The sequence below is a fragment of the Xenopus tropicalis genome, chromosome 8 (genome assembly GCF_000004195.4).
Source record: "Xenopus tropicalis strain Nigerian chromosome 8, UCB_Xtro_10.0, whole genome shotgun sequence".
In the NCBI taxonomy this organism is placed as follows: Eukaryota; Metazoa; Chordata; class Amphibia; order Anura; family Pipidae; genus Xenopus; species Xenopus tropicalis.
In genome coordinates this window covers 27,915,935-27,930,585 of record NC_030684.2, presented here as the reverse complement: position 1 = coordinate 27,930,585, position 14,651 = coordinate 27,915,935, and the positions used below count along the sequence as shown (strand labels likewise).

The following is a 14,651-nucleotide window of genomic DNA, read 5'->3' as shown; positions in this document are numbered from 1 at the left end:
GCCCACTTTTCAGATTTTAAGTCAAGCAATTCTGGGCTGAAAAGCAGCAGTATTGGTCCTGTAGGGAATTGGGCAGGAAGAAAAGGGGACTATTTCCCATCATCATTATTTAATAGTTAATATGCCACAATTGTCTCATAGCTGAAGTTCCCCATTCTGTATATCTAGGTCAAGAAGAGTAAGCAAATTCCTTAACTTTTGACTTTAATCAAAAGGTATACTTGGGCATGCAAGTGCATTTCTCAGCAGAGGAATTGTGCAACTCAGTCCTGTGTTCACCATGTACTTTGCTAAGTTATCTTAATATTTTTTCTTTTATCTTGTAATTTCTATGGTTAGCCACTATATGCATTCATGCACAGCCTGCAGGGGAGTGACTCATTTTTTGTATGTCCATGAAAGGACACCAGTGCACATATATACCTCTCTATACTGGGCTGGAAGTATGGTGCAGTGCTCCCATTGGCTGGATTACAAATGTAAATAATTACTGCACCTTATTAAAAATCTCACCACCCCCATCTCAGCCCGAGCAGCAGAACAACCTCTCCAATTCCAGTTTCTAAAACTGTGTGAGAGGATTAGAAGTAGTCCTGGGCAGGGAGTGGCCACAAAGATTGTGGCAGTTTATTCTTAGTTATACTGACACATTTCTATCAGTTTTTATAAGAATGTATCCGTATGACTTAAACCTATTTGTGTGTCCAATTAGTGTTGTAACAGAAATGAGAGCTCTGTGAGTTCACATTGGTGTAGGTCAAATATGAAGTTTGAAGGCACATCTTATTATACTTGTTTATCCTGACCGATAGTATTGTGATTATAGATGACTCAACATCTCAGCTAGGGCCACATTCCCAGGCAGCAGAAGACATCCTGGCTAAGTACAGGAATGCTATTAAGAGGACAATCCCCAATGAAGGTTCCTCCGTGCCCTATGAAGGAGCAGGTAAGAACCTCTGAAAAAGGCAAAGGGATAATGTAAATTGAATGCATATACAGGTATGGGATGCCTTATCCGGAAACCGTTATCCAGAAAGTTCCAAATTACGGAAATGCCATCTGCCATAGACTCCATTATAAGCAAATAATTCAAATTTTTAAAAAAGATTTCCTTTTTCTCTGTAATAATAAAACAGAACCTTGTACTTGATTCCAACTAAGATATAATTAATCCTTATTATAAGCAAAACAAGCCTATTCGGTTTATTCAATATTTAAATGATTTTTAGCAGACTTAAGTTATGGAGATCCAAATTACGGAAAGACCCCCTTATCCAGAAAACCCCAGCTCCCGAGCATTCTGGATAACAGGTCCCATACCTATACCACAAATGAAGGGAGAGGGTCATAATGCAGAGACAAACCTCATAGTGATGTAACCTACAGAATACTATCTTTTGGAAAAAAATTACAGCCAGACATGAATTAATCATCCATGTAGGACATGTAGGCAAGTTATTGCTAATGACAATCCAGCACCCACCTTATTGTTACTCATACCTACAGATGCTGTTGGAGATGGAGAAAGCCTTCATGATTCTCCTCGTGATGAAGCTTTGCAGAACATGGCCTCAGATGACCTGCTTGATTCTGCCAGCCAAGTAGCCCACCCACAGGAGCCTGCATTCTCCTATAGGCATGTTTACTTCTTCATGTGGGTTTAGGTAGATTAGGTTATGTTATGCCATTCAGGTTAACATAGAATTTAAGGGAAATTACAAACCATCTTATCTAGTCATTTGTTAACCAATAGAATTAGGGTCTTTTTTGTTAAGTGTATATCAGCATTAGTCATGACCTATAAGTTAAAATTCCTGTTTATGTGTAATTAAGCATTGAAAAATAATGGGAAATGCAAGTGAAATAATAAGCTGCATAGTGTTTGTAACAGAGAGTGGAATGGAATAGTATAACTTCCAGTGGCATAACTGCTCTGCGCTTAGCCCCTTCTAAAAATTTTTTTTCGGAGGGCTAGATGGAGAGTAGCAAACCCCCCTTCCCTGCTCATGTATAAACCCCGCTCCCTGCCTGTTCTCCTAACTGAAAGCCAGAGGGGAGCAGAAATTTATATGCAACAATAGAGAAAGCAGACCCCACGGCCCCCCACAATCACAGTGCCGGCTTTCTCTATTGTTATGCCACTAATAACTGCATTTTGTAAGTTTCTGTATGGGGACAAATTGGCAAAGAAGCCCCTAAGATATCTTGCATCCCCAGAAGGCTCTTTCAAACAGGCTGCAAATCAAGATGCTACAATTATCAAGAAGCGGTGGTACTGTCAAATGATTTAGTTCCAGGTTGATCTGTATTTATGGAATGAAATTTTGGTATTCCAGGGATGCTAAGAAAAAATTACGCCTGGCCCTGTGCTCTGCGGATTCAGTAGCGTTCCCTGTATTGTCTCATTCGACACGGAATGGCCTGCCAGATCACACAGACCCAGAAGGTAAATTATCTTCCCACAGCATCCCACATGATGAGACTGTTATGTCTGTCCATGTCGTCTATTTATTTGGGTCGATAAAAGGTGTGATGGAAAGACAACACCATCCAAGAGAACTGTGGCTAAAAATGCAAACTGTGATATCCAGTAGATATGCAATGCAAAATATATGTATTCCATGGCAGATCTCTGGTCTCTCTATTAGATGGCTCTTAGTGCTGTGCTGTGTTTTCCACAAGGAAAGTGCCTTGTTCACCCCTTTCCTTGTGCCTTCAGCCTAAATATTGAAATATTCATGGATCTTTGACTCAAGTCAACTGCAAGCATCACAGTGCTGTCCAACTTATTACATGAATTGGTCTGAATATTTCTCATGTAACATATTTAAGGGCCCAATTCAATTAAAAATGATGTCTTACAGTAAAGTCTATGGAGCCTTTGGAGGGCCACATCAAGCCCACGGGACTCCAGTTAGACAGCCCTAGTGTGGGGCATGAACAGAGATAAAGCCCATTTAGAACTTTATAGAGTGGCATTTGGGCTGAAACAGATTTTATTACGTCTCTTGCTGTAATTTTATATTATCTGCTTCTCCTATTCTGCAGACAATGAGATTGTGTGCTTCCTTAAAGTCCAACTTGCAGAGGCCATAAACCTGCAGGACAAAAACCTGATGGCTCAGATCCAGGAAACTATGCGATGTGTGAGCCGATTTGACAGCCGCTCCTGCAGCAAAATTTTGGCATCCATTGCAGAGGATTACCGGTAGGACTGACCATTTTAGCAGACACCTGTCCGTTTTTATTATTAGAGCCTTTAGTCTTTGACAAAGAACTACATTGTATCTGCTGCTTTAATTTCCCTTAGATAAACAGAAAAATAGGACCTTGGACATTGCTTCTTGTTTGCACATTACATTTATACAGATGAGTGAATGCTATCATGTTTCTTTAATTGCCAGGGGTATTTTCTATAGGCAGCAGTTCATTAGGATTGTACTGTTCTGTTCCTGACAATAGAGATTGTTTTTGCTGGGGCAAACCTCAGTTATATTTAGCTCATGGCAAAACAGAAGCACTCGTTTTGATTAAAACTAGTCTTATGGCCACATGTCCAGCCAGTTTAGAGAAGGTAAAAAAAATCACCTGACCTTGACAATAGGTTAATCAGTTCTACACAAATGTTCCTTGCAGGAAGAGGGCCTCATATATTGCATATCTAACAAGATGCCGACAGGGACTACAGACCACCCAGGCTCACCTTGAGCGCCTCCTGCAGAGAGTGCTACGAGATAAAGAGGTCTCCACGCGCTACTTCACCACTGTCTGTGTGAGGCTTCTACTTGAGAGCAAAGAGAAGGAAATCCATGAATTTATCCAAGGTGAAGGAAACAAGTACATTGTTTGTGTAATGGCAAGTTAACATTTGCTTTGCAAGGCTCAGCTATGGACATATTGATAAATTATTGATGTCAATTATTATTATGTCACAGCAGCAGATAAAATCAGTGAGCATTCAACACCGTTCTAAGCTTTTTCTTTTTTTTCAGATTTTGATCTACTAGTTCTTTTAAACATACCACATATTTTTAAAAGCATACTGACCAATTGTTCCACTTCATATTCAGTAGAACCTCCTTTTGCAGTATTAAACAACATTGGGTCTTTTCAGATTAATATGTACTACAAGCTTTGCATATTTTTTGGTCTGTTCTCCAAGACAGATTTACTCCAGGTTATTCAGGTTAGTTGAATGATGCTTGTGCCTCATACGTCACATTCTGATGTTTTTTGGGAAATTCCAGTGCTTTTGCATGGCTGTTTTTGAGTAATACAAATTTTCAAATGTCAGATTGCACCACCAGCAAGGATATGACAGTCAGCCAAACGTTGTCATAGAATAAAAGCAACTTTAATAAAGTAAGAACACAAGCACATAAATGGGCAGGGAGAGAGCAAGGCTCAACATGTTTCATGATTACACCAAGTCACTTCCTGAAAAGCCATATTGCCCCCTGCAGACATCACACATTTATAGGTATGTTAATCAAAACCATATAGTTAATGATTTCCCCATATATTAAAAAGCCATGTAAACTACATATGGAATGCTTTAAATTGTTAGGGCAGTACTTTCAGAGCTGGTATACAAACACATGGTATAAAATAGAAATCAAATGGGAAAATAGAACCAATAACTGGAACAAACCTATCGTGAAACCGAATAGATATCAAGATCACCCCCCAGCAGTCCCTTCTTTAATAAAATACTTGCATCTTATGGCTGCAGGTATATAGAGGTAAATGGAAACCAGTGAAAGAACTGGATGGAGCACAAACTGAAAGTTCATCTGTTGGTTTATCATTAACCCTAACTTCCAATAGCAACACAGCTGAGCTTTTGCAGCCTTTGTAGTCAAAGAAATGTCCCCCCCCCCCCAAGCTTAGTAAATACATATTAATATAACAGTCTCTAGTTAATTTACAGGCAGGCTGCTCCAGAAAGAGAGGTGTAGGGGGAGCAGATTTCATTCAGCAGTGTCACACCCCTCTCTTTTTCCCTTATATAATTTTAATAGGCCATCTGCTACAACAGAAACTTGCAATATAAATTGATAGTTATGATTGTCAGGGTCAGTGATCATGAAGCTCGACTACAATTGTCTGTACATACTTTCATGTACATGAACGCAGAGCGAAGAAAAGAAATAGCACAAGTGCAAGAAATTATGTTCAGAGAGTTGTAGTTGCAGCTTGAGGTTGCTAATTAAATGTCAAATCGTACACAAAACTTTGTTGCACCCCACCCCTACGCCCTGCCCCTAGCCCCTTTTATTCCGACTGCATTGCTCCTCACCCTCTGTGCTACTATCTTCTCATCTAAATGGCAGAGCCACTCTGGTCTTGTATCACAGGGATTATTTAACTTTAAAACTTCTGCCCCTCGATCTGTTGTAACATCATTTCTGCAAATTCGATCATTTCTGCAAATTCGGCTGGGAAAGATAAATCGTCATTTTCGCATGCAGTATTTCTCGCGCTAGTTTTACCGCATGCGTTAATTTCCGTGCTGAAAAGTATACGATCGCATGATTCACTATAACTTTTGCGCGCTAATTATCGCATTCGGCTATGCGAAAATTAACACCTACTACAGGCAGGCGATAATTAGAGAAAAGTACAGTAAATGAGTTTTTTGCAATAAAATATAGACTTACAGTGTTATTTATTGAAGTCTGTGTTTCCCCTAGAGTGACGCAGCCGCCAGTTTGCAGCGAAATGTACATTTTTAATACAGTAATTTTCCGCAAGTATTGGCGTGTATGGCTAACATGGCGTGCGTTCATTTGCGCGACTATTTATATTTGGCTACAAGTGATGAAATGTTTTGCCAGGCGTGGATTCGCAGCGAATTTTTGGACGTGCGTTGAATTTTTTCACGGCGGATTTTTCCATGCGTTTCGCAAAACAATCCGCCAATGGCAAAACGCATGAAAAAATTTGCCACGCAAAAATTCACCGCACATCCAAAAATTTATACAAGCGTCAAAAAATAATAGTCACGGGCAACAATTTTTTTGCCCGCACAACATTTTTGCCGTTTCGTGGATCTTTCGAAAGATTTGCAAATTTTTCACTAAAGATAACCAGAACACATTTGCTCATCACTAGTGGCTACTATTTATAAGCATCTACTATTTATATGATACCATTTATATGTGGCTAATATTTATATACTACATTTATATGTGGCGACAATTTTTATACACTATTTCTATGCTACCATTCATATGCGGCGACTATTCGCGTGCGTAATTTAGCGCATGTACCGGCAAATACCACATTGAAATAGCCTTCGCGAGTTAAATAACGCATGCAATATCGCACGTATAAAAACGCAAGTATGCTTATAGTGAATCGTGCGAAAAATCGCCAAAATTAAGACGCGGTAAAATTTATAGCGCACACTAAAAATAGCGCACATTTTATCGCACTTTAGTGAATCAGGCCCTTTATGTCCAAACATAGTTCAAACATATATTGGTAAACTATGAGGGTTTGCTTAGCCATTAGCTAGTACTGTAGAGGAACTCTAACTAAACAGTCTCTTTCTCACTTTTTTTTTTCCGCCTTAGATTTTCAAAAGTTAACTGCAGCTGATGATAAAACAGCACAAGTTGAAGAGTTCTTGCAATCACTTTACGGGGCTATGGCACAAGATGTGATTTGGCAAAATGCCAGTGAGGAGCAGCTGCAAGATGCACAGATTGCTATTGAGCGAAGCATTATGAACCGCATCTTTAAGCTGGCCTTCTATCCCAATCAAGATGCAGATATTCTGCGAGATCAGTAAGTTTGAGTAAAGAGCAGGTAGGGAGTTTATATAGTTACTTTAAGGGGAAAAAGCACACACTGTGATGGACATATCCCTGTATAGCAGGTATAGACATAATAAAGCAGCAAGCATGAAAAGTAAGTGCCGCAAACTACTGAAGAGAGCTTTTTAACTGGTTTTGTAGGTTTCTTATCATTTCCTCCTCTCTGTCCCCTGCAGGGTCCTGCATGAACACATTAAAAGGTTGTCTAAAGTGGTGACTGCCAATCACAGGGCACTGCAGATACCTGAGGTAACCATTTAAGCCAGATATACACTATAATAGGGTTGCTTTTCATCACTGTTATAACACAAAGTTCCTATAATATGTTTTCTAGATAAAGAACACATGATATGAAATGGAGTAAAAATTGAATATAGTTACCCAAAATGTTTTGGTTTTTTTTTTTCAAGTTTTGATTTTTGCATTTTTTAATTTAACAATATAAATGAAGGGGGAGGGGGAAAGGATATAAGGAAAGAAAAGAAGGTAGAATGCCAATGGAGCATGTTACGTGCAAAAATGTTATTTTACATGTTAGAGTTGACGGGGTATCCTGCAATGCAAGCCATGGGCCCCAGACCATCTCAAATTTCCTTGGGCAGCCTCTGGCCGAATTTACGAATTTTTGAAAAGGGTATCATTCACCATTGATCGCCAGAAGGCAATAGTTGGGGGGTGCAGTGGCTTTCCATTGAAGTAAAATAGCTTTTTTAGCATAATGCAAAAGTTGGAGGTAACAAAGTTTAGTACAGGAACGCAACCCCAGATCCGCTACTGCTCACAAAAGGCCTACTAGTGGGGACTTGAGATATGGAATACTTAAAGCATTTGAGGCATTTTGCAGTACTTTTTCCCAAAACTGGTCAATAACAGTTACTTTTTAACTGTTTTTATGAATATGAGTGATGTATATCAATTTTTTCTTTTAGCTTAATATAAGTAAAAGTTAGATTTTAATATATTGAAATATTGGCAGCAGCCCACCATAGATATATGAATTGTATTACTGACATATCAAGGCAAACCCGATTGTGAAAAGGGCCGTAAAATAGAAAGTGCAGTCGTTTTTCCTCTAGTTTTCCCCTTTGTGGGTATTCATATTTAATGAAGGAGTGAAGTACAGTGGTGTAAAAAACTATTTGCCCCCTTCCTGATTTCTTATTCTTTTGCATGTTTGTCACACTTAAATGTTTCTGCTCATCAAAAACCGTTAACTATTAGTCAAAGATAACATAATTGAACACAAAATGCAGTTTTTAAATGAAGGTTTACGTTATTAAGGGAGAAAAAAAACTCCAAATCTACATGGCCCTGTGTGAAAAAGTGATTGCCCCCCTTGTTAAAAAATAACTTAACTGTGGTTTATCACACCTGAGTTCAATTTCTGTAGTCACCCCAGGCCTGATTACTGCCACACCTGTTTTTATCAAGAAATCACTTAAATAGGAGCTACCTGACACAGAGAAGTAGACCAAAAGCACCTCAAAAGCTAGACATCATGCCAAGATCCAAAGAAATTGAGGAACAAATGAGAACAAAAGTAATTGAGATCTATCTGTCTGGTAAAGGTTATAAAGCCATTTCTAAAGCTTTGGGACTCCAGCGAACCACAGTGAGAGCCATTATCCACAAATGGCAAAAACATGGAACAGTGGTGAACCTTCCCAGGAGTGGCCGGCCGACCAAAATTACCCCAAGAGCGCAGAGACAACTCATCCGAGAGGCCACAAAAGACCCCAGGACAACATCTAAAGAACTGCAGGCCTCACTTGCCTCAATTAAGGTCAGTGTTCACAACTCCACCATAAGAAAGAGACTGGGCAAAAACGGCCTGCATGGCAGATTTCCAAGGCGCAAACCACTTTTAAGCAAAAAGAACATTAAGGCTCGTCTCAATTTTGCTAAAAAACATCTCAATGATTGCCAAGACTTTTGGGAAAATACCTTGTGGACCGACGAGACAAAAGTTGAACTTTTTGGAAGGTGCCTGTCCCGTTACATCTGGCGTAAAAGTAACACAGCATTTCAGAAAAAGAACATCATACCAACAGTAAAATATGGTGGTGGTAGTGTGATGGTCTGGGGTTGTTTTGCTGCTTCAGGACCTGGAAGGCTTGCTGTGATAGATGGAACCATGAATTCTACTGTCTACCAAAAAATCCTGAAGGAGAATGTCCGGCCATCTGTTCGTCAACTCAAGCTGAAGCGATCTTGGGTGCTGCAGCAGGACAATGACCCAAAACACACCAGCAAATCCACCTCTGAATGGCTGAAGAAAAACAAAATGAAGACTTTGGAGTGGCCTAGTCAAAGTCCTGACCTGAATCCTATTGAGATGTTGTGGCATGACCTTAAAAAGGCGGTTCATGCTAGAAAACCCTGCAAAGATGAGTGGGCCAAAATTCCTCCAGAGCGCTGTAAAAGACTCGTTGCAAGTTATCGCAAACGCTTGATTGCAGTTATTGCTGCTAAGGGTGGCCCAACCAGTTATTAGGTTCAGGGGGCAATTACTTTTTCACACAGGGCCATGTAGGTTTGGATTTTTCTCCCTAAATAATAAAAACCCTCATTTAAAAACTGCATTTTGTGTTTACTTGTGTTATCTTTGACTAATAGTTAAATGTGTTTGATGATCAGAAACATTTTGTGTGACAGACATGCAAAAGAATAAGAAATCAGGAAGGGGGCAAATAGTTTTTCACACCACTGTATACTCTGTTGAGAAACTTTACTTGAATGTAACTGTCTCACATTGGCATTGTAATGGTAGGGACCTGCACAGGTTTGTTGCACAATCACTTGCTGCAGTGTTTGATTTATAATTCTGTTATCCTTCTATCCATGCCTAGGTATTGATCAGTATTAGAGTGTTTTTTAAAATCATTTTTTTAAATCTGTGTGCACCAGGGAAACACTCATTCTTTGAGTATAGTTCTTAGCATTAATTCATACAGTCCTTGCTTTGCTGTCCTTATATACCAGGTGTATCTGAGGGAGGCTCCTTGGCCATCTGCCCAAACCGAAATCCGTACCATCAGCGCATACAAGACACCCAGGGACAAAGTGCAGTGCATATTGCGCATGTGCTCAACAATCATGAACCTTCTAAGCCTGGCCAATGAGTACTCTGTCCCAGGAGCAGATGATTTTGTTCCTGTGCTGGTTTTTGTCCTTATTAAGGTAAGAGACATATCAAAACATATATTTGCTTTGAAAAAAGCAACAATTTAAAGGGGTGGTTAAACTTTAAGTTAACATTTAGTATGTAATAGAATGGCTTATTCCTAGCAATTTTGCAATTGGTCTTTATTATTTATAGTTTTTGAGTTATTAACCCACCAACTTTCAAATGGGGGTCACTGACCCCAGCAGGCAAAAATACTATTGCTCTGTGAGACTACATTATTATTGTTACTTTTTATTACTTATCTTACCAATTGCACTGTCTACGTCATACTGAACGTTAATTTACTTAACAACTTATGTGTGAACTTCTACTTTTCCAGGCTAATCCCCCCTGCCTACTATCAACAGTGCAATATATCAGCAACTTCTATTCCAATCGGCTCACTGGCGAGGAGTCCTACTGGTGGATGCAGTTCACAGCTGCTGTTGAGTTCATTAAAACCATTGACGATCGCAAGTAAATCTGAAACTAAGCTGTCAAAAGAAAAAAAAAAATGAAGTGGCCACTCTTTCCCAGGTTTTGGCGTCACAGCCCTGCGCCTTGTATCATAACTGTACAGACAGAGGGGGTAGTGGTTTTGGTCTTTTACTCTGGGGGGGCCTGCAATTTATAACTGACTAGTAGCTTGCAGGCCTTTCTGATTACAAAAGCAGTCACCTTTTCATTGGAAATATTTGTCCCCACAAATGCAAAGCCGACTTATAACCCTCCCCCCTTATAATGCTGCATCATTTTAAATGGTACCTTTACTAAACAGAAAATGACATTTAACTTGCAGACGTGGATGTTTTGTTTAATTTAACTTGATATATATATATTTTCTCTTAGGATTAGGTAAGGAAAGAAAAAGGGACCACCTATTAACTATTCTTAGCAAATATACTTGCAGGATTATCACTGTAGTTAAACTGCTCTCTAGGGATCGTAGGCAATAACGCTGAGTCGTAGACAATTTCATGGGAGGGGTTAAAGGGTTACGCTGCTCAATCACATTTTGCTAGTTATTTTAAATGGGCACCAAATACCCTGTTTTATAAATTCAAAATATTTATCCATGGAAAGTCCTTTCTGCTTGGGTTGTGGGTGCTGTTACGCTTTACCAAAGTTACATAACTAATGTCAGTATTGACCCGTGTCCATATCTCTTGTAGAGACACTCTTCAGCGTCTATGAAAGGTTAACAATAGGGATTTGGATATAAGGGTATAAAACGTGCTTGAGCACAATTATTTTGTATGGCTTGTCTGCACCCCTGACTGGGCAGATAGTCCTCATTCGATTCCTTTGCGAGAGGAATCATTCTTTAAAGTGAAGAGAAACAGTTGTAAGGTTTGTAAAGCACAGGATTTAATTCACTTTTAAATTAACCATCACCTTGCAAACTGGAGCGGCAATCTATAGATAAGTTATTGGCAGTGACAGATATTTTAAAAATGGAGATATCCTATTAATTTATTATTAACAGTTCCACCTAATAGTGAAAGGGTGCTTTGGTCGTGATGCAATAAAATTAGTTTTACCTTTAGATTTTTATTAGGTTTAGATTTGCACACCGGTTTAAATGCCCAGTTACTTTCATGTTCTTGTATTCCTCCAAATCTCTGGTAGACTGGAACATCTTCTGCCACCAGAGGGTGCAAAATTGTTTTCAAAAGGCTTTGCTGAAATAAACTGGAACATAACAATCATACCTATAGATTGTCCATATTAATAGCCCATATAAAGCATATATTTTTATTAGGGAGGGGCACTTTTGTTTGGGGGTTAGGTTGAAAGGAATGTGTGTACGTTTACAATTCATGGGAATAGTAAGTTTAAGCCCTAACAGTTCTATAGTCACTAAACCACACTTGATGTAAACAGCACAGATTGAGCCCACATCCTCCTAACAGTGCCCCATGTTACAGACCTGTTATGTATTCAAATCATTGCTGGAACCTGGATAAAAGTTGTTTTTTTTAATAAGCCTATAAGATGGCTGCAAATTAAATTTTTGTTTTAATTTTTTATTATAGTGTAAATGAACCAGAAATTAAGAGGCATATTTCAGTGGATTTTATTTTACAGAAGAGCAATTTTTTCCTGCCAAAGCACTTTCTGGATGAAGTTAGTCAGGGCTTTAATCCTTAACTATACTTTGGACCTTTAAGCAGGACTTAGGGCAATGGAACATGGAGCAGTTGGCAGTGTTTTGCCGCCGGCAAACTCAAAATTGCCCCTCCATTGACTTAAATAGTAATGGCCTGGATCCTGCCTGTGTTCTCATGGATCAGACAATTGTTACTCCTCCCATGTACTTTGCCATAATAGGTGCACAGCCGACAAGCATTCAGAATTTAGATTATTGGTCAACTATTTGGCAGCAGTTTCTAGATTTTAATATGGGAGTTCATAGTGAAAGTAAAGGTGTTTTTTTTTTAATCCTTCTGATAACAATCCAGGGTCTGTTGATCACCCTGCATAAATACGCTGTTACCAAGGCTTTTTTTTATGCCCCACGCAATAGCATACTGTAACAGCCGATATATGGAGAGTGGAGCTCTTCAGCAACAAAAGGCCATCCATTAATAACACAAATCCATGCCATAGGTCTGATTTTCTGCTGTAAAATATATTCTTTTTAATTATTCATAATGAAATAAAAACTGACGGGGGAACTTGATGGTGTTGTTTGTGTCATTTCACGATTTTTTTTCTTTTTTGCACTTAAAAGATCCTTGTATTTTTTACTCCATTACGAGGAGTGTGTCAGTGATTGGGTGTGGTCATCTTGTGACAGGTCTCCATAGGCCCCTTTGTATTATACAGATCAGCCCAATTTCACCCAGCATATGGGGAGTCATATCAGCCCCAGATGTGCTTTTTTAGCTGTGACCACCTATAACAGGGGTGGGCAAACTACGCCCCGCGGGCCACATCCGGCCCCTTGGCCTTTTTAATCCGGCCCGCCGACGATGCTAAGTCTCATCACGCGAGACTTGATGTCATTGGCGGCCGGAATTAAAGAGACGAAGGGGGCGTAACGCTGGCCTGGCCCTGCCCGCCCTGGCCCGGTCCGGCCCGGGGGTAAGTAAATGTGGCCCGTGAGCCAAAAAGTTTGCCCACCCCTGACCTATAACAAGCTTTCATGGGCAAAAATGTGATCATTTATTCAGATTTGCCTTGTGCCTGACAATGAAGATTATGAAGAATGAAGTAGTGTGCAAAGGGCAACCCCCAATTGTCCGTTTTTATGCTTTGTACACTACATTCTCTGCTTTCTATTGTTTCTGCACTCCTTTTTCAGAGAGCAGAGATTTACCACTTGCCCCTTGAATGTTTCCTGCAGCACTTTATCCAAGATGGGTGGGTGAAGTACATAGATGTCCCCCCATCTGCCCTACCCACTCCCTAGCTTTAGCATCATTCGGACAAGCAGGTTAAGGAGTGTCAGGAGACAAAGCCCACAAAGGACCCTGTCCTTATTTCCTGCCCTTAGTCAGCCAGTCAGGACAGAACTTTGCTTTGCCCCCTGACACTGATTTCTGCATCAAGCACCAGATTTTTGATGGTCACAGGAAATATATTGATGTTAGGAACATTTTATAACACAGAGGAAATTCCTCACTCATTACAGCAGGGATCCCCAACCTTTTATACCCGTGAGGCACATTCAAATGGAAAAAGTTTTTGAGAGCAACACAAGTATGAAAAATGTTCCTGAGGTGCCAATCAGAGCTTTAATTGCTATTTGATAGCCTCTATATTAACTGGAAGCCTACAGAAGGCTGTGTTTGGCAATTACACTGGTTTTTATGCAATCAAAGCTTGCCTCCTAACCAGAAATTTAAAAATAAGCACCTACTTTGAGGGCACTGGAAGCCCCCTTTACTTAATATTTGGTAGTGAACCTTTTAGAGAGAAAATAAAATCAAGTTCTTCCTTTAAATGAGCTTTCTACATCTGTTCTATTGACCGTCTAGATCACTGGTTATCTTTTGCAAATTTCTTCAGTTCCCAAAGATTCTCCTAACATTCTCCTTTCATTGAGTTTGCAAGGGATGGTGTGAGTTGAACCTGCTCTACCCTGAGTCTAGCATTTGTCAAGCAGTTGATCAAGGTTCTTTCACCATAATTCTTTTGCGTTTATGTATGGTTACATTGGCCATAATACTATTGACCTCGGACTGTACACGGAAACTCAGGAAGGGTATGCCAGAAGTGTCCAGATACTCAAGCCCTTAAGGCAATGGCATACTGGTCAATTTCAGACACATTAGTAGTAGGTTTGGGAGCAACCAGACCACACGTGTTCAGGTAAGGGTCTTCCTGGATCTCCCAATAGTCCCCTTTCTTTGAGTTGGCAATGGCGCTGAGTTGAAAATAGTCTAAAGGACTAGCAGTTTATCAAGGTTCTTTCACCATTATTTAAGAATTCCATCTCAGCAATCTCTTAAGGCCTTAAGGCAGTGACGGACAGGTCAATTTCAGTCACTTTAGTGGTATGGTTGGATGTAACCAGATCACACTTGTTCAGATGAGGGTCTTCCTGGATTTCCTAACAGTCCTCTTTTATTGAGTGTACGAGGCGTCGTGTGAGTTGAAACAACTGTACTCTGAGTCTAAAGGTCTAGCATCTGTCTAGCAGTTGGTGGAGGTTC

At 39.8% G+C, this 14,651-nt stretch overlaps 1 protein-coding gene across 14 annotated transcripts in view; it reads left to right on the top strand.

Annotated features, from left to right (window-relative positions):
* The window catches only part of gapvd1 (GTPase activating protein and VPS9 domains 1), a 44,590-nt gene extending 31,922 nt beyond the window's left edge, over window positions 1-12,668 (top strand). For all 14 annotated transcript variants that reach the window (XM_031891620.1, XM_031891626.1, XM_031891624.1 and 11 more), the window contains 9 exons: window positions 827-949; window positions 1,510-1,639; window positions 2,340-2,449; window positions 3,052-3,211; window positions 3,640-3,827; window positions 6,582-6,795; window positions 7,001-7,073; window positions 9,807-10,004; window positions 10,331-12,668. In XM_031891620.1, the coding sequence (XP_031747480.1) occupies window positions 827-949; window positions 1,510-1,639; window positions 2,340-2,449; window positions 3,052-3,211; window positions 3,640-3,827; window positions 6,582-6,795; window positions 7,001-7,073; window positions 9,807-10,004; window positions 10,331-10,471 (1,337 nt within the window). In that variant the 3' untranslated portion in view covers window positions 10,472-12,668. The remainder of the gene's footprint in view (window positions 1-826; window positions 950-1,509; window positions 1,640-2,339; window positions 2,450-3,051; window positions 3,212-3,639; window positions 3,828-6,581; window positions 6,796-7,000; window positions 7,074-9,806; window positions 10,005-10,330) is intronic.
* Window positions 12,669-14,651: the final 1,983 nt, after the last annotated feature.